The sequence below is a fragment of the Eleginops maclovinus genome, chromosome 23 (assembly GCF_036324505.1).
Source record: "Eleginops maclovinus isolate JMC-PN-2008 ecotype Puerto Natales chromosome 23, JC_Emac_rtc_rv5, whole genome shotgun sequence".
Taxonomy (NCBI): Eukaryota; Metazoa; Chordata; class Actinopteri; order Perciformes; family Eleginopidae; genus Eleginops; species Eleginops maclovinus.
The window spans coordinates 21,183,294-21,203,978 of NC_086371.1; the positions used below are offsets into that span (position 1 = coordinate 21,183,294).

Genomic DNA, 20,685 nt, shown 5'->3' on the forward strand with positions numbered 1-20,685 from the left:
GTCTCATAATGTAGACATCTGCAGAGTATCTCCAGAGCACTTGGAGCATCGATGAAGCAGCCAATTAGAAGTCAGACAAGATGTGATATGTTGGCTGCCAATGTGATACCAGTTTAATCAGGAGTTATTCAATTAGAGGTGACAAGCTTTTTCCTTGTTAGCGCTTCCGGAGCTGTGAACGGCAGAGCTGAAAAGGAAGCCCCCTGTTAAAATAAATCATTTCTGCTGTGGTACGCATGGTTGCTTCTTCTGGGTTTTAACCTGCGGGCCTAAGTTGCCTGTAAATGTGAACGGTTGTTTGTCTCTATCTGTCCCAATGACCGCTGGGATTGGCACTACCCTTCAAAGGATTATCTAACGGATGATGGACTTTTAAAGCGTGGCAAAGAATGAGCAGCACTCCATTAAAATTGCCACTCTGCACAGTGAGACCGAGGGAATTCATTTTCTGATTGGGTTACTTTTAATGAAACTCAATGGCTGTAATCAACTCCTTGGTGGTCACTGGTGAGAACAACCTGTGGAGGTAAACATGGTGTGAAATTACATTAAATGAATAAAACTAATTTACTATCAATTAAAGCAATAAGAGCCTACTGTAAGAGAAAGAGATCAACAAGGTCCTTCACAGAATTCAAAGTATGGTATGTCATGAATATGCTATGAGTTATGGTAATGTTTTTCTGTCATTTTTTTAAAGACAACGAATATTTTTTGTTGTTTTAATTCCTGGGAATGGCTGACGCGCTACACCGTGAGGATACATTAGTGTTGCTTCAATGAAGGATCGGTAGGCTCGTTATCAGGCGCAGCACAATACGATCCATTAACTGTCTATTGTTGTGCTGAATAACTATAGAGTCCATTTCCTTTCAGATCTCATTCATTGCCCGAACAAACATTATTGCTGTACTTACAAACTATGTTGGTCAACGACCATATGCTCTTCCGGGGTCATGTGACGAGACTCACCTTAAAAACCCTTGGCCCTTTAGGTAATAGGACAGCAGCACTCTATGGTGAGAGCTTTAACCCAAATATGGCCTTTATTAAAATGGATCTTACAATATAGTATGTCAAAAATCAGGAAGAAAAATAGTTTAGTTTGTCGAAATATCATAAAAAATATCATACTTTAGTTCTATGAATATAATAAAACTGAAAATATCAGAAAAACCAAGATAGTATTTCACAAACGAGTCACAGTATATGATGTCATAGACAATCATAGTCATAATATAGTAAAGTATAGATAATATCATGGGATAAATACAAATAATAATAAACCATGTGGTGGATGATCTCTTTCTATATTTACAACTCTGTCATCGTGCTGCTGCTCACACATCACAGCACCAGTCCTCATGGAGTCGATAACCGCAGTGAGGTGCTCATGCTACAGTCACCGTGTTCTACCCAGCTGTCCCGACACACTTTTAAAAAGGATAAATCCAGTGTGTTTCAGCTGAGCTGGTAAATGACTGTATGTTCCAGCAACTTTAATAGTGATGTTGAAGGAGCTTCATCTATAGTTTGTGTTCTACTGCAGGTCAGATTTCCCTTCAGGGTTAATGGGTACTTATTGCTGCAATATGTGTGTGTGCATTTATTTTGGTGTGTGTGTGTGTGTGTGTGTGTGTGTTTGTGTGTTTCTCCTTGGTGTAAAGCCAACACAGTGACAGCTTAGATTTATAGCTTTAATTGCTATAGGTAACCATGCAGTCAAATAAGCTCTCAGAGATATGGGTAGGCAACACACACACACACACACACACACACACACACACACACACACACACACACACACACACACACACACACACACACACACACACACACACACACACACACACACACACACACACACTCAGTGTCTCTCAGGGTGTGCAAATAGGCTTTCCACCTACTCACTCATTTAGGGAAATACTTCATTAGACGGGATTTATGTCACCCAGAAAATTCCCACTTTAATTTGGACTTTAACACGAGACCGCCCCCCCCCCCTTGTCTTTGTCTTTATTCCTCTCATTTCTCAGACACACTCTGAAGTCCATCCAGCCAACTAACCTCCCCCCCCTCTAGAGACGCACGGCCTTCTTCTCCTTCTTCCCTCTTGAATTCTAATGTGCGGCTATATTCAATGAATTAATCATGCATGGTGAAGTGGGCTAATAGTCGCTATGATGTAAAAATAAGAGTCCATTAGTGCTAATAAGAGGACTGGCCCGGCTCTTATAATGTAATACATCAAGGCCACTCAGAGGCTTGTTTATGAAAGAATCTTTTTGAGTGCGAAATCAAAAACATTTCATTCATTCAGAGAATTCCGTCTTAGTGCATGTTTGGGTATTAGTGTTAACTTATTCCTGCTTTCTCTTGTTCACAGATAAATCTAACAGCAATATTTTGTGTTGTGTTCTTGTGAATTTGAAGACATAAGTTGCTTAAAAAACCTCGCTATGAGTGTGAATATATATATATTTATATATATATATATATATAAAAGATACACATAATAATAAAGTAATGAATTTTACTGAGAAAACAACCGGACAACAGGGTAACATTTGTTGTTAAATTAACAAATGATTTCACAATGACATTTCCAGTTTATAACATACATTTAGAAATGGTTTTGCGTTACAAATTTTATTTTTATGTAAATAAGGCATTGCCATAATAAATATGTCCTAATTTTAGTACATTTCCAAAACAGAAAAGTAAGGTTAAAACTTCTTGTTTGATTTTGTTTACATTGGACACTAAATATGGCTTTGTATCACTCCATCATTTATTTATAATTTAAGAAAATACTGTCAAAAGCCATAAAAAAATGTGAATTAAATTTTATATAAATCAGGCTCGGGATTATAACAAATCCCTTTGCAGAAACCTTCAAAATATAGAGGGGAATGAAACTGTAATGGTTAGTGCTACAGTAGAGATTCCTGGCTCACAATATGAGAAAAAAACTAATTGAGAGAACATCCTTTAAAGATATGTATTTAATTCCATACATTTTACAGGTAACTACAGATAAAAAGGCCACTAGAAATTGGCATTTATGAGGCATTCAGTTGTGTGTGAGGACTAGTTGAGTCATTGCGTCTGTACTTTCATAAAGCGTAACATCCTTTGTTTTCTGAAATGTTGAAATATGCAAATAAGGCATTTCTACATCTCACTTTCTGGTGAATTTAGGGGATATACATTCTCAAACAGGAAACATTAGTAAAATAACCTGAATGTGCAGATATTTTTTATCAAATAGTCTGAAAGCTTAAAGAAAAACAGCCCAAACTCTGAAGCTTGACCTGAACTTAAAAACTGTTTTTGCCTGTACAGTCTGGTCTTCATGAAACAACAAATCAATAACACCACGAGAGCAGCAGGACCACTGGTTCAAACAGATTTTAATCCATATTTTAGAGACATTAAATATTTAAAAACAATGGAACTGCATCACAACTTCTGATCATCACATAGAACAACTTCATTATAAAAAGAACCATATAAAAGGCCAAAAGATAGCACTGATTAAACAAAAAGAAAACAGCTGAAGTTGTGCAAAACATTTCAAATACAATGCGACTCATGTTGGATGGATGTGTTCTCAGGTGCTGTTCTGTAGAAACGTGAACAATGTTGCACAGTTTGACTTTAAACACACACATTTAAAAATTGGGATGCCCAACACTTGCAATGTGGCATTTTAAAATAAAAAAATGCCACATGAATTTTGATTCTGTTGTATACTTTCAATAAGTAAAGTACATTAGTTAGGTTTAAATCAGAGGTTTATGATTAAGGCTTCCATTTGTTTGGAGAAATACATGCCCCAACCTCTGAGGGTGGGGAAGTGCTTGGTTTACAAACAGCTACATTTTGCACATCTGAAGATTAGTCTGAATAAAACTCCAAAGAGATGTTGAGTTCACTGACCTGGGCCTGGGCCGTTTTTATTGACTGTATAACACTGTTGTGTCCCAGGAGGGAAACAATAATAGCTTTCAAAGTAAATGCACATCAATAGCATCAAAACAATGTAAACGTGGCTGCAACTTAGATATTAGAATATTTTGAGAAGTTTGATACCACGGTCATGACTGTACGCTTACTATGCAGCTACGTGATCCGTTTGTAGTGCGTGGTAAAACATGTTGTGTAACTTAAGTTATGTAAATGAGCAGGCAGCAGCAATTTCTCACTAGGCCTACCACATTCTTTGATCCCCAGAACAGTTACGTTTAAGTATTTAATATTACGGTGAGATTAAAATGCTATGCAATATGACTTCTGTGAAGTTTTATTTATACGCCAATTGGTGATACCTAGCTGAGTTGTAGCTAGCAACTGGTTAGCTTTTCTTAGCTTAGCATAAAGAGTGGAAGCTGAGGACACAGCAAGCCTGTTCTGTCTTCCAGCCCCTCTAAAGCTCACTAGTTAATTTACTGAGTCTCTGACTTCTCAAAAGTGGTTTTTTAGTGAATGAATTAAACAAACTAGATATAAGGCATTGATTAATTAGCTTTAGAGATATTACACATATTTATTTAACTTTAGACATAGTGCTTTCCGTTTCCAGTCTTTATGCTAAGCTAATCGCTTCATGGTTTTTGGTCTGCACATAACACACAGACATGAGAGTGGTATCGATTTTCTTTCTCAACTATCGGAAATAAAGTAAAAATAAATAAAATAAAATATCTTAAATACTTGAGTGTTGCATGACTATGAAGTATCAAATGGAAAAATAGAATTAAAAAAAAGCAGCTCTCGGGTAGATTACAGGAGTTTGAGAAGTAAACAATCCTTATCCCTATAAATACTCAGTTACTATATGGAGCAGTTTTGGCAAGATCCTAAGCAATCAAAGTGTATCTGTGATTTTCTGAAATGCAAACACATATTAGAGACACTCATCACTACTGGAGGGATTATCAATGTTTTATCAGCTTGAACCCATCTGTTGTCAAAAAATAAATCATTCTGTTCAGCGCTCTATTGTAATCGCACCAACAGCGACGTTGATTCTGTCACTGCTGCTTCTGATAAACAACTTGACAACTGTGGTAATGTAACAGGAGCTAATGAGATATTAAATAAGATGTCAGCAGAATAAAAGGCCATGCTGAGTGTCTCAGATTATAGCGACATACTGACATTGCATAAAGTCCACAATTATCATTTGACATGTAGCATAGTGGGATGAAGCCCATGATGTCATCAATGCAATGTTTTTGACATTTTACAGCTTATTATTGTATAGGTATATTGTACCGCTGCGTTTTATTAAAATAAGGACCCTTGTGTGAAATGAACAAGAACCATATAGCAACATCACTGTTTCACCGTAAAACAAAACAACATCGAACATCATTGAATCGGACTGAGCAACACTGTGGATCAGCGACTGAGGTTAGGCTCTTTGTGGGGTTTTATTTGTTGGCTGTTGTAGAAGTTCATTGGCTTATTGGGACACTGCTAATTTGGCTTCATGACCTCACATCATTTTATAAAAGGCATTTAGTTAAAACAGGGAGTGGAGTTTCAGGCTTTCAGATGAAGAACCGTGAGTCCATTTTAAAGGAAAAGTTTCGCATTTGGGGAAATACGTTTTATCACATTTAGTGCTGAGAGTAACCACTCATGGCTGTTTGCTAAATATGAAGCTACATGTGGATCAGCAGCTAGTTAGCCTAGCTAAGCACAAAGTCGCCCAAATTTAAAAATCATTTTTAACTTTTGGGACAATTTATGTGTTCAGAAGGACCTTTTCTAAATGTAGACTTTAACAAATCGTACAAAAATAAATGTTCTAATTATTCCAAATCCGTATATCATCCAGTTCTAGAACGAACTAGATACAATGAGTTATAAGGGAGCTTTATATGTGCCGCCACTGTTAGTACATTTTGTTATCATTGGACAAAACCAAGCTAGCCATCTCCCCTTTGTTCCAGTGTTCATGCTAAGCTAAGACAGTTAGCTGCTAGCATAGGGTTTCACATCTAGCAAACAGACATGAGTGGAATCAATCTTTTCCCTACTTTTTCTACGTAGTTCCTGAAATGTCAAACTTTTCCTGTTTAGTGACTTGATGTCCTTGATTGTTATTCCCTCCAGCAGACCGTTAGCTTTAGCATTGTGCATTTTAGAGCGGCTCTGTATTTCCATGTGATCTAGAACATTCACATTGATGTGATTATGCGACAAGAAATACATTGACTGATTTCTTTTCCTTTTTCCAAATGGACACAAGCAGTTCTTGGTCTGAAGCTATCGTTTATTGCATGCAATGGTTTACATTTTTCAGGCATTTCAGACAAACCCATAGTTGCTCAAATCTTTGAGAAAAAAACCTCCAGCAACAAATGCGAATTTGACACGTTAAATCACACATTTTTCTTAAAGCCAAACCCTGGTGTCGTCATAAACGCCAGTAAAAAGCTTGTGGAAACATTTGATTTTACGAAAAACAATCTCATATTTATACCAATATGGTATGGAAAATCATTTAGATTAATTCTTTGTTCTTAAATAAATAGAGCAATTCCCACCAGGACACAAATAGAGGCACTTGAGTTTCTTTTTTTTTGTCAAAGTGAAAATTACTTTTCACATCCGCATTGTCTTCCATACACATTCAGCGATGGTCAAATGATCCAAAACTTAAAAACTCATGCTCCATGAGCTGCATTTACAGAAACCGTGACAATCCAGATTTGTACCTTCATAACACACAAAAAAAAAAAGGCTCTCTTTTAGTTTTTACGTGCCACAAAGGGTTTCAAATCTGATTATGTTGGGTGCTGTGTAAATTCAGCCATAGCTTGTGCATGGACACACACAGTCACACACACTCTCCCTCACACACAGATATATATAGATACTCTATTTGCTTGTTTCCCTTCTTCATTCATTCACATGTAATCATCCATAGGACACTAACAATAAAAAAAACACTGTTTTCAGGAGTCTGTACATTATGTTACACATACATCAGTACCAGTCGTAATAATGATTTAAATAGACAATCAGCTGTACACATATACACACGAACAACACAACACGACACAAGTTGGGAATGGACTGCGAGACCTCTGATCCCATTAGGAGCTGCACACATGTTTTGCCATCAGAGCAGAAAAGCCCATGTGACAGGTGGGCGGCGGCTTAGTTAGAACCAAATCTTGTAGTTCATTCCCCCCTTAAGTGTTTGACACCTTAGTGTGTGGGCGACTATGGGAAGTAGAACTGACTGGGATTTTTACACATTTCCATAACCAGTGAGAGAAGAACCAGACAGATGCTTTTATTTTGATTTATATTCGTAGGATGAGTAAATTCTATTCTGCCGAGCTGTTGAACAACCCTCAGTGTAGTTACATGTAGCTTCAAGTCAGGTATCGTGATTGTTTTGGGCATCTGAGAGCTTCTACTGAAACAAACCCCTGATGTCATGTGAGTCGCTTTATGGCAGCTGGACCGAGTGGTTCCTGTCGAAGAATTGTTTTTGTTTCAGAAGGTTCCTACCGGAGAGAAATGACCCAGAAGTATCTAATTGGCAGCCATGATAAGAGATGTTTGAAATCTGTACATGATAGGAAAGGAGCTTCCATGTTTCCCTAATAATGTCCTTTAGCTAAGGATACACTGGACCACCCTTTACAAAAGGAAATTCTACATTTTAGTTGGCGGCTGTTCACTGAAACAACCGATCATTTCAGTGACGGTGCTTATGTTTCCAACTTTCAACACAATGTTAAACCATACGAGGAATTAAGAACATTACTGTAATGATTGAACAAATCAACATTTTACAGTGTTTACTGAGTTAAGTGCCGTTTCTCAGGGGATATTATCAGAATCAGAATAAGAAAAGCAATCAGAGTGTTCTGTATTTAGCTCATCTATTACTGTCGCTAAATATCTGTAGCTATGAAAATATGCTTTCTCTTTAAAATGCCATTCAAAAGTGGCTCTTTTTTGGTCTTTCGCAAACTGTGTAAGCTTGTCTACACCATTGGAATTCACGCAGGAATAGAGCCCACCATTGAAAACGCAAGATAAACTACATTCATTGATTCCAGCCATACATACCACCTAAATTGTAGTTTGATGGGATGAAATTCTTAAGTATTACAACTTCAGAAGTGTAAAAATGTGACCAGATACTTCAGAATGTATCTGTGTGACCAGATACTGAGGGTTTCAGCAGAAGCTTCTAACCTCTAACGGAAGAGGAAGCAGAGGAATACTTCAGCCTCCATCAATTCCTCTCCAGTAGATTTAGCTGGGCCTCTTTCCCTTCACCAGCGCGGTCCTTATCTGATGGATTGGACCGGTACTCCACTTGGATCGATATCAGCCCGAGGCTTTTAATTCTAGTACTAACAACTGACGCGTCTCTGGGCAGCTGATGGAGCAGGTGAGCCTCTGCTGAGCTCCTTCCTCTCCTCCAGCCTCCAGAATCAGCCTCGCACACATCTTTTAGAAAATGATTCCGTCTTAAAAATACTTTTTTTTTAATACCTTGCCTCTCTGCTTTTTATTTCTAGTCAGGGACCTGTATTGTCCCTTTAGGAGTTGAAGCTTCCTGCACTGATACACGCTCTAAAAAGCAGAATCAGCCAAATGTTTAATGTGCTAATTTGTGTTCTGTGATTCACAGTCTAAATTCCCAAACTTAATTACTGTTCACTCTCTAATTGCAGGTGAATTTCAGCCCAATTAATCCACCCAGTGTATGCTGGTACATTACTGTGGGTGGTGCCGGGTCATTTGAGGGATCCCGGTGGGAACTGAAGCATCGTCATGACTCTGTTCTCACTTGTTATCCCAGTTCTAGCTCCGAGGCCCGCTGCGCTCTTTTTTTCTTTTTTACATGTTGGCTGGGGTCCAGTCCTTACAGCAGGTGAGCCTCTAAGCGGAGCCAGTGGAGCCCCTGCCTGATGTATCGGACCAGCTCCGTCATGCTGCTCTGCTGACTCAGTGGCTCCCTCGCCGAGTCCAGCTCCTGGAAGAACTCTACAGGAGAGAGAGACACAGTTACTGAGGGCTGCTGATGCTTGAGCTGAAATTAAATAAATGTGTCATGGTATTTCAGCTTAAAGTTAGGTCATTTATTCAAAGCTAATGCAGAGCGGCAACAAATGAGGACGAGTAAAAGTATTTTTATAATGCAAACCCTATATAAACCTAATTATGTCTATCTTAATGCGGTGGCTCAGGCAACATTAAACTCATTCATTGATAATACATTGCTATAATGCTTGTTATCTTAACACAGTGTCGTTGGGTTTACTTAATGGCTCAACAAGCTTGATGGTTAGCTTGATATGCTATTAGCGTGCTCTAGGTTAGCTTAAAGCGGTAGCTGGGATTTGTTGTTGCTTGGTGGCCCACTTACAGTGATAGCATATTGCTAGTTAGCGTGACATGTTATCATCTGGTGGTTGTTAGCTAAAATACAGGTAGCTGATGGATTTTTTGCCATTGTTCCGATGCGCTATCATCCTCAATAGGTTGGACTAACAGCCCACTGGTCCGACTAACAGCCCACTGGTCCGACTAACAGCCCACTGGTCCGACTAACAGCCCACTGGTCCGACTAACAGCCCACTGGTCCGACTAACAGCACACTGGTCCGACAGTACATGCAAAAAAAAAGATGGCTATCACTCTCAAAAAAAAACTTTACAGGTAACCAACAGGACAACTTGGCTAATTATAATGCCTTTCGGACAAACATGTTGAGCAATCACTGGACCAATCAGCAGCAGAATAATCTTCTTCCTCTACAACGTTATGCTAACTATCATGCTAACTATCGTGCTGCCCTAGCGACCACTAAAAACAAACAATGCATTAAACTTACAACTAGCACTCAAACACATGGCTATTCATTATTCATTTAAGTTTTCCTGAGGGACTAAATTAAGCTTTAGATTTAATCTGCTTGGGTTTTAGGATAATATCTATATTATATAATAATAACTATAAGCGGTCTGGTTCTATGACAAAGGAACAGTCTTCAGCCTTCTCTGTGTCGACAGCCCAGCTCAACCTAACAACCCCCCCGCTATTGAGAGCGTGCCCACCTGCTGACCCTGCAGTCTCTTACACACTTAATCTGGAAACAGTTTATTTTCTCTGGGTAAACAGGAAGGGAAATCATTCAGGATAAGTGTCTCACACCATCAAGGTCAAGTATCTTCTGAATGTGAAGCCAGGATTCAAGGATGCTTTAAAGGTGCATCAGGTCAGAGAATACTGTGGAAGATACAACTCATATTTGTAATGCCAGTAAGGCTACAAAAGCAAGAACTGCTACTTATAAACATGAGGAAATACACACAATTTTGAAGTGGTTTAAGCCAAATTTAATTTACTGTGATATGAATCACCTGGCAAATATCCAGTTTTAATGCCGGCTGTAGGGTGGGGTTTTACTGCTGCAGAAAAACAAACAGCAGTTCAGTACAGGTTAAGGTTTTTGTAGTCCTACCTTGACTGTCAGAGGCCAGCCGGTCCGCCGTCTCCCAGTGTTCGTAGCTCCGCAGGATGTTGTTGGTGATGTTAACGTGACTGGCAGCCATGTGGTGGATCCGTTGGGGAATAGCCACGCTTCCTGAGGAGCCCGGTGCCCCTCCAGATCCTCCTCCTGCTCCTCCACCTATGCTGCTGGCTGGGGAGGGGCTGAGAGAGAGGGGAGATGGAGTCCCATTCACCCTGGAACATACAGAGAGGCATTAATCCCAGTTACACCAGGAGAATTAAACAAGGAGCGCCTGTGTGTGCGCTGGCAGGCCTTTTGAGATACCTGATAACATGCACTCAGTTGTTACATATCAGACTTACTGGCGTCAGGGACGTGAATACGCTCTTTAGTCCTTTTCTATTTTTAAAGATACGTCTGCTTAAAAGGTGCTTGACTGCAGTCGAAGGCACAAAACAAGTCTTTTTTTAGAGTTGATAAGGGTAAGGAAGTAGAAAGTGATGGTAAACAAAACATAATCCTCCTCAGGGAAGAAAAATATGGAAAGTAAAAGATGCCAAAGGGATAAGAAGAACCATATTTATGGCAGGAAGTAACACTTTTAATAAGAATGTGGTGTTAAAGCTGCATTCATTGATTTCTGTGGGGGAGCAGTGGAAAGAGTGGTTCCCAGCACTGACACATTATCACCTAATAAACTCATTCGTAAACTTCGAGCAGACAGAGAGCAACGTTAGCCTTCTTTTGGACTCGTATTTGTAGCCAATGTTAGTTAAATATGAAGTCTCTTTTTTACTTTTCAGTGACTAAGTTCTTCCAGTGTTGCATGCTGGGCAAGCGTACAGTGGATTTTTAGAGCTGCTGCGACTTGAAACAACGTTGATGAGAGCGCTGAGACTGAACCCCTAAATCAATTTTCTTGGGTGCTTGCACTGAATCAGCCACATGCACATGAACCAGGAGCTGCCAAAGGTTTCTCTCCAACTATGGCAAGTAAATGAACAGGCATCTAGTCTGTTAATGTTTATTATAGAGCTGTCACTGTGAAAGATCTCCATTACTGTGAGTATTGTTGGCTAAAAAAAACTATAAGCAGTTTGGGTGCCTTTTTTGTTTTTGGAGCAGACTTCATTCATCTGGATTTAAGTAGAATATAAATTAGCTTTGTTGTCAGGATAGTGTAAGGAAGGTTTTTTTGTTGGGAACCTGGTGACAGGGCACGTGATGTTGCTTTTTGAGTCATTAATATCACACAGATTTATAACAAAAAACTACTTAAGGAATATCTCTGGAAGGAACAACGTCTGGTGGTCTTTGACCTGCTCCATCTCAGAATCAGAATCCCACAGAGCGCACCACAGAAAGTGACTTTTGACTTGACCTTTTAGGGAACTATATCAAATACAAGAATTTGGTAATCATTTAAAGTTATAAAAAGCATTGCTTGAGAGAGTGTGTGTGGCTTTTCTGATAACCTCCGTACAGGAACATCAGTCATGGCGGTGCAGATGCTCCCACAGCTGCCTGTGTGGCTCTGCCCCGATGTAGAGTGTGATGTGGCCTTGACCCTAACTGACCCAACGACTTGTGCACACACACACACACACACACACACACACACACACACACACACACACACACACACACACACACACACACACACACACACACACACACACACACTGAGCTGCAGTCCTGCTGTTGTGCAGCGTCAGAGCTGTCTAAACTCATTAGCTTCATATCCACTGCTCCTCCACCCCTCTCCTCCTCCTCCATCTATCATCACTCCTCCTCGCCCAGCACTCAGCGGCCCCTCCAGTCTCCTCTTCCTCACAACTCCAACAAATCAATCCCTCTGTTTGCTTCCTGAGGGGTTGGCTTGAGCGAGTGGCTGTCAGGTGGCGCCATGATATTTAGCAGCAGAGCTCTGGTGAATTATAAATTCTCAATTATCTGTGTGAATGAAGGAGGGGTACTGCGTGTGTCTGTGTTAGTGTGTGTGTGTTAGTGTGTGTGTGTGTGTATACTTACTTGCCATTAGTCCTCCAGGGAGAGGGTGCTTGGTGAGAACTCTTGGCTGAATTCTGGGTCACAGAAAGACACATTTTTTAAAACATGTTTTTATAGATCACAGTATCTGCCTGGGAATAAATGGAGAAGAAAGGCGAAGAAAAAGAAATGATGTGCAAACATGAAACTATAGCCTGAAGAGCTAAACAACTGGAAATGGTAAAACAACTAGACTGTCTTAAAGAAACAGAATCTGCCTACCAGCACCGGTAAAGTTCAATGATCTGCATGTCACCCCCCATGGTTTCAGTCCATTAAATAGCCCATAAAATAAGTTGTAATGACGTTTATAACTGCATCTACAAAACAGTAATAATCATATTAAAGTAAAAATGTATGACTTCAGTAAATAGTATTCACTTAGAAAAGGCTGTCAGACGACGGAACAAAAGCTCAACTGACTGAATTAACTCTAATTATTTAATATATTTGTTTAGGGCAAACAAGTGCTTTTATTTCAGAAACAGTGTTGAAAAGGAGTCACTAATTACTAGTGCTTGGCAAGTTAACGTGTTATTAATCGCATTATGGCACTAATGAATTAACGGCGACAATTTGTTTCTCGCGCATTATTATTATTATTTTTTTTTTTACATTATTGTTATTAATATTACTGCTTAGATGGGCGTCATGACACGTCTTGACCAATGACAGCATTTGGGCCTTAGACTACTGCAGGGACCACATGAACAGAAACAGAACATCTATGAGAAAGGTACCGAACTCTGACATGACCATGTCCTTCACAGACCGAGGAATTGATAAACCAGAGTTATTTGTTTCGTAGTATTTTCTTCACACTGCACTCTGTGTTACTCTGAGGGTCACTTGATTTTCTATACAAACTATAGATAAAACGTTAAAGGTTGGTTTTTGATTTGATTACATTAAATGATGTTGAAGCTGTTAAAAAGCACCTTTTTTGTTTAAAGTGTAATGTTATTGCACTCCTACAGCAGCAGTTTTAAAATAAAGAAAACGCAATAAGCTACTTTTGAATTCATTATTACATTTTGTGCATAACAATTTGTTTAATTGCGATAAAAAAATGTAATCGTTGCTCAGCAATAGTACTTACATTATGACATAACAATCTTTAAGTAGCATTTGTTTTACTATCATCAGTTGAACAATAGTATTTCATATCTATTGCCAGTCCTTACCATTAGTACACTTTAACACTGTATTCAATCATAACACAAACCACTGTAGACCAAAGCTCCAACTCAAAGTCTAAAATATTAACGTTAAAATAACACCAGCAAATCCCACTGAGGCACCCCCGTATTGTGTGTCATGTTGAACATTAAACGTGTAATTTTAATCAGAGACAAAACATTAAAATCCACACTGATCTGTCAAGTGCATTTTACAACTGATTTTGTGCCGTTTATCTTTTAAAACAAACCGCTCTGGCTGCTTCCACTTGTTTCTTTTTCTTTCTGTCAACACATACTGTACACATACACGTATACACCCCCCCCCATGCACGCACACACACGCACACACACACACACACACACACACACACACACACACACACACACACACACACACACACACACACACACACACACACACACACACACACACACACACACACACACACACACACACACACACACACACACACACACAGCACTAAACCCCCAGTCAGTGCCTTCCCAGGAATCCAATCCCATCAATGCAAATGCGGCGCTGCGATAATGACATCCTCAGTAATTAATTCCACTAAACATAATTAATCAAAACAAGCACATTAAACCCTAACAATCCACTGTGATGATTGATGGAGCTAATTAATACATTAATATCAAAGAGGAGAGCGGCTTCTAATAACGCAATGCAAAATTAATGCACAGGCACCATGAAAATGAATATGAAATGCATTTGAAGGATTGTAATTGGCTTTTTTTTATCCACACGGGGAAAATGAGAGAGGGAAGAAAATACGTCCCAGTGTGTGTGTGTGTGTGTGTGTTACCTTGAAGTACTCCATGAGCGACCGTGAGTACTTGACAGCGTGGTCTTTCTTCAGATGGAACATCCTCAGATACAGCAGAGACAGACAGCGGTTACTATGGAAACAAAACCATTAGAGAAGGCAGATGAAGCCGCTGTACAAACTCTCTTTAAAGCCCCCGCCTCCTTTGTTTTATTTTCATGTCGTCCGCACAAAACGCAGCCCGACTTCAAACGCGGCCTCGCAATTCTGCACGGATAACGAAGCACTTCAAGTAAAAAGATGTGGAGAATATCTAAGACTGATATTAAAAAAAATCCACATCTTTGTGAATTATTATACGATCCACAAGAGGAGCACAGAGGGATCAGTGCAAGACAAAGGTTTGAGCGAAAGACAAAGGGTTAAGAATATACAACTGCAACTATTCCTCACACTTGTATCATGAATATTATCCATTCTTATTTTATTTTAATAAGTAATATATATATATAACATGTATTCTAACTTATTCTGCCTATTCAATATACAGTGTGTCTTTCTACTATTGATAAGTATATATTTTATCATATCAGAATCAAAATCAAGTTTATTGCCAGGTACTTTTACACATACAAGGAATTTGATTTGATGTTTGGTGGTGCGAACATAAACAATCCAAGTAAATACGTTGCAAAAAGTGGGTCAAAAATATAAAGATAATAAAAATAAGTATTTTTAAGAAACTAGTTACAAGTATTTACATCACATTTAAATGTACATATACAAAAAACCTTTAAAGCTAAAAAAACCACTTAGGACAATGAAAATATTGCAATATTAATACGTATATAAATATGATCTGATGGCAATATTGAATTGTTTTTGATACGTTGTTAACATTGTCACTGATATAAATATTTATAAAACAATAGTAGTGTGACAAACAACTGGTCATGTTGAAGTCTGTATATTACTGCTTGGAGGCCTGAACCACTCTGAAGCACCATAAAGCTTTGTTTGTTTTTATATTTGTATATATATTGCCTACTACGATTTTTGATATAGCAGTACTCCATATTGGGATTTTAATAAAATTGCGAATTTTGTGCAGCTAATTCGTATCACAAATAATCGTAAGAGAAATGTAGGGAAATGATATGAAAATGCTCCTGCATGAGGTCTTAAACTTTTACATTTCACTACTTTTAGGCTAAAGGTTCCGACGCCACTTGAGAGGCAGCTTGTTACAGCGCTCACACTCCCCGCTGAGTATTTTCTACTTCCTGCCAAGACACTTTGCTGTGACAAATGTAAATGCCCCCCCGCTGTGGGACTAATAAAGGATTTCTGATAAGCTAAACAACAAAATTCTGTATTTTTCACAAGAATCTGAGTGCGGAAGCATTTAGACCATCATGAAACATTCTACATAGTGACCAATAACAGTAAAATTACCTGTCATTTTGTAATAAATTGTTTGACCGCTGAAACTGTATAAATATGTTTTCGTAAAGCCATAAGAGTTGCGCAATTTGTGTGCATGACATGAAAATAAAGAAATAAATCCACCATTATTATTTGAATCTTACCACAACACAGCCAGTTTTTTCTCGGCGACGGTGGCTGAATGACTGGCGAAGTTCTTCAGCCTCATGGCGTACCTGCAGAGAGATGCGCATTACTCCTCTGCTGACATTCCCTCTGATGCACAGACGTCAACTGTAGACAAACTTCACTCCTCTCAGCATGTGAATACATGCATACTCAAGGTTCATTTTAATTAGAAAAGCGAGGTTAAAATCATTCAGGGATCTTTATGAACATAAATAATAATAATAATAAATCACATTTATATAGCGCTTTTTACGGTACTCAAAGACGCTTTACATATTGCCCTATCAAAACTATGCAAACAGATCATTTATTAATTTATACTAGGGTTAAAAACAAAACGGAGGTTAAAACAAGAAGAAGGTAGAAGTTAGGTGGGGAAGGCTAGTGTAAAAAGGTGTGTTTTTAGTGCAGATTTGAAAGAGCAGAGGGTTGAGGAGACTTTGAGGTGGGAGGGAAGCAAATTCCATAGGGAGGGGGCAGCAACTGAGAAGGCCCGATCACCCCAGGTCCGGCGCTTTGTCCGGGGGACTTGCAGGAGGTTGGCAGAGACGGACCAGAGGGATCGGGAGGGGGCATGGTGATGGAGGAGGTCAGCAAGGTAGGGGGGGGCTAAGTTGTTGAGGGCCTTGTAGGTGGTGAGTAAGATTTTGAAGTTGATTCGGTGTTTTATTGGAAGCCAATGAAGTTCACGGAGGACAGGTGTGATGTGTTCTCTGGAGCGGGTAGCGGTGAGGAGGCGTGCAGCAGAGTTCTGGACATATTGGAGTTTATTGAGGACTTTGGTGGTGGTGCCGTAGAGAAGACTGTATAGTCGAGCCTGAATGTAATGAATGTATGGATGAGTGTCTCTGCAGCGGTAGTTGACAGGATGGGGCGGAGGTGGGCGATATTTCGGAGGTGGAAAAAGGCGGTTTTGGTAGTATGGTTGACATGGGGGAGGAAGGAGAGAGTGGGGTCCAGGATAACTCCAAGGTTACGGACTTTGGTGGAGGGGGTGATGGTGGAGCCGTCAATGTTAAGGGAGAAGTTCTGGGTGGAGTGGGTGAGGGAGTCAGGACCAATGATGAGGATTTTGGATTTATTGGAGTTGAGTTTGAGAAAGTTATTTTGCATCCAGGTCTTGATGTCAGTCAGACAGTTGGAGAGGGTTGAGAGGGTGGAGGCAGTGATGGTCTTGGAGGGGAGGTACAGCTGTGTGTCATCGGCATAGCAGTGGAACAGGAGACCATGGTGACGGAGGATCTGACCAAGTGGAAGCATGTACAGAATGAAGAGGAGTGGACGAAGCACAGAACCCTGGGGGACACCGTGGATGAGAGGAGCAGTGGCTGATTGACAGTTGTTGATGGCGATGAATTGATGTCTGTCGGAGAGATAAGATCTGAGCCAGGAGAGGGCAGTGCCAGTGATGCCGAGGGTGGATTTGAGACGGGAGATGAGAATGGAGTGGTTGATCGTGTCAAAGGCAGCACTGAGGTCGAGGAGGATGAGGATATTGAGGAAGCCAGTGTCAGAGGATAGCAGAAGGTCATTAGTCACTTTGAGGAGGGCAGTTTCTGTACTGTGTTTGGAGCGGAAACCGGATTGGAAAAGTTTGAACAGGTCGTTGGAGTCTAGGTAGGTGATGAGTTGTTTGGCAACAACACGTTCCAGGATTTTAGACAGAAAAGGTAGATTGGAGATGGGGCGGTAGTTGATAGGGGAGTCAGGATCCAGGCCGGGTTTCTTTAGTACGGGGGTAACTGAACACCATGAACACAATATTACAGCAAAAGAGAACCGCTCAAGCTGGTGTTAACTACAGACCTTTCAAGCACCTCACCAAAAAAGCTCTCAAAAAACATTGACTTTGAGGGAATCAGAGAAATTGCTAACTCATTTCTGGGTTTTAGGACTCATTCCTATGCCACTCTGTTTAAGCATTAAGTATACATCTTTAAATACAGCAACTTTCTCCCAGCACCAAATACTTTGATGTCCTTCCATTATGTACTCACTCAAGTACCAATTAGACATATAATTATTGCCAAAGGACACCACGCTTTAAATAATCTTCATAAGCAGTCATACTAATTATCACTTTCATTCTACAACATTTCCGGAAATGTTTTAATTTAGGTGTTTATTGTTTATTTGTTGTTTTCTATCCATCCATCCAATATTTAAGTTTGATCTGATCGTAAGTCGTCTTATTCAGTCACTTGTTAGAACTGCCTGAAATCTGGGGAAATTCACGAGTTGTATTGATGTATTTTATGTGTTAGAATAAAATGTGTTATTTTATTCAGCTTCTGTTATACAGACCATACTTCAAGCATCAAACCAAAAACTAATTGAATAATAAAAATGAAGTGCTTGAATGCTCATTCCTAGGTTTTAGGACTATGTCCTGCACCACTGTATTGAAAGCATAGTGTAGCTGACTAAGGACATCATTCACCACCGTCTGTGGTAAACACAAGCAATTCTCTTATGGCCTTTTTCTGTGATGTTTTACTTTCACACTCATTTAGCCACCTGTTAGCAACTTCCATTTTTAAGACAGATAGAAGCTTTGAACATTCACTAGTGCAGTATTTACTGACATATTTTGTATAGTAGAAAAAAAAACTGGTAAAAAAAAGGATCTGTTAACCACAGATCTATTAGAGCGTCTTAGAACACACAAAACTCTTCCGAGATGGTGATAGTGTGTAGGGTTGGAAAAAGTGCTGAGATAATTTAAGTCAAAGTCAAACCACAGTTTAAAAATACTCTATTGAAAGTAAAAGTTCTGGGTTCAATATGTAACTTAAGTAGAAGTACAGAAGTATTATCCGCAAAGTGTAAAGACAGACTGAAGTGCTAAAAGACTAACTCATTCCTTGGTTTTAGGACTAATTCCTTTACCAAAGTATTTAGGTCCCCTATTATGCAAAATGCACTTTTTGCTGTCTTTTATACATAAATATGTGTCCCCGGTGTGTAAGGAGACTCACAAAGTGTCAGGAAATAGAACCCTCTTTCTTTTCTTCCTTAACCACATGTCTAAAAATGGAGGTACAAACGAGCTGATCCAGATAATAAAGGTTCATTTCCATTCAAAGATCAGGGTTAAAGTAATCTAGAGGAGCTTTGTCAACATAAAGGATGTAAACAGTAAGATTAACTTCTTCAGCTCACTGACAGCCAGCATCCGCCCTGCTGATGTTCCCTTAGGCAACACGAGCTCCGGTCAGCTCTATCTGACTGAGGAGGGATAAAAGCTTCCTTTGTTACTGATTAGGTGTTTCAGGAAGTGCTGCTTAATCGGTCAGCATGAGATTCAGCAGTGACGGGTGAATCAAGACGGAGCAGCGACACCTTTATCCTCCATTGATCTGTGTAGGGAACATCTTGTCCTTTCTCCCCGGGGAGGTCAGAGGTCGCAGCCACAGATCAGCAGCTTGCTTGAGGACACTTCAGCAGGATGGATGAGAGTCCTTCACTTAAAACGCCACCCCCTTCCCGCTGTCAACTTTCAAAGGAGGAGCTCATTTGTTATTCTCAGTTTGCTCTCTTAAAGTCGCACTTAGTGACTTGGCAGCTCTGAAAGGCTGAAAAACATCCCATAATGCAGCACAAGTTAAACTCTGCTCATTAGCAGCCCCGCAGATGCTTTCAGACAACAAACATGAAATAACGGTGGAGAGTGAGGGAGAGTCTGAATAGAGAGCCGGCTTCACACTAATTAGAGTTTGGTTTTTATTTTCCTTTTGATTAGTTATTTCCTGAGAGCTGAACCGCGGAACATTATTTCTGCTAATAGGCTAAATCTACAGCGGGTCGGAAAGGTCACGCTGATAAGAGAGTCTAATTTTCTACATATGAATCCTGGAATAATATAATCTGGAAGTAATACAGAGAAATGTCCAGAGACACTCCGTACAGGAATTATCCACTCATTTACTTTAGCATTTTCTAAAAGAATTAGCAAATTAACCTTCCACACTCAAATGTGTTGGCAATCACAGCTGTGTTTTAAAACAATGGTTATGTTCATTTTATTCAATTCTAAGTTTATTACAGACACCAATCAGCCTAACATTATGACCACCTGCCTAATATTGTGTAGGGCCAAAACAGCCCTGCCCCGTCGAGGCATGGACTCCACTAGCACTCTGAAGGTGCGCTTGTACCTGGAACCAGGACGTTAGCAGCAAATCCTTTAAGACCTGTAAACGAAGAGGTGGGGCCTCCGTGGATTGGACTTGTTTGTTCAGCACATCCCACAGATGCTCGGTTCTCTGCAGTGTGGCAGGGCGCATTATCCATCTCCATGAAGGGGTTAGTATGAGCACCATGAGCGGTCTCCATACACAACAAACTGCGAAGCGCTGTGTGTTCTGACACCTTTCTAACAGAACCAGCATTAACTGTTTCAGCAGTTTGAGCTACAATAGTTCTTGGATCGGACCACAAGGGTCAGCCTTCAAATCAATGAGCCTTGGTCACGAATGGCCCTGTCCCAAGTTCACTGTTTTTCCTTCCTTGGACCACTTTTGGTAGGTACTGACCACTGCAGATCGGGAACCCC

General features: G+C 39.9%; 1 protein-coding gene across 1 annotated transcript in view; it reads right to left on the reverse strand.

Annotated features, from left to right (window-relative positions):
• Positions 1 to 3,395: 3,395 nt before the first annotated feature.
• Positions 3,396 to 20,685, reverse strand: part of aff2 (AF4/FMR2 family, member 2) — a 170,254-nt gene continuing 152,964 nt past the window's right edge. The window contains 5 exon segments of the mRNA XM_063876724.1: positions 3,396 to 9,030; positions 10,511 to 10,734; positions 12,533 to 12,585; positions 14,556 to 14,649; positions 16,106 to 16,177. Coding sequence (XP_063732794.1) covers positions 8,909 to 9,030; positions 10,511 to 10,734; positions 12,533 to 12,585; positions 14,556 to 14,649; positions 16,106 to 16,177 — 565 coding nt within the window. The 3' untranslated portion in view covers positions 3,396 to 8,908.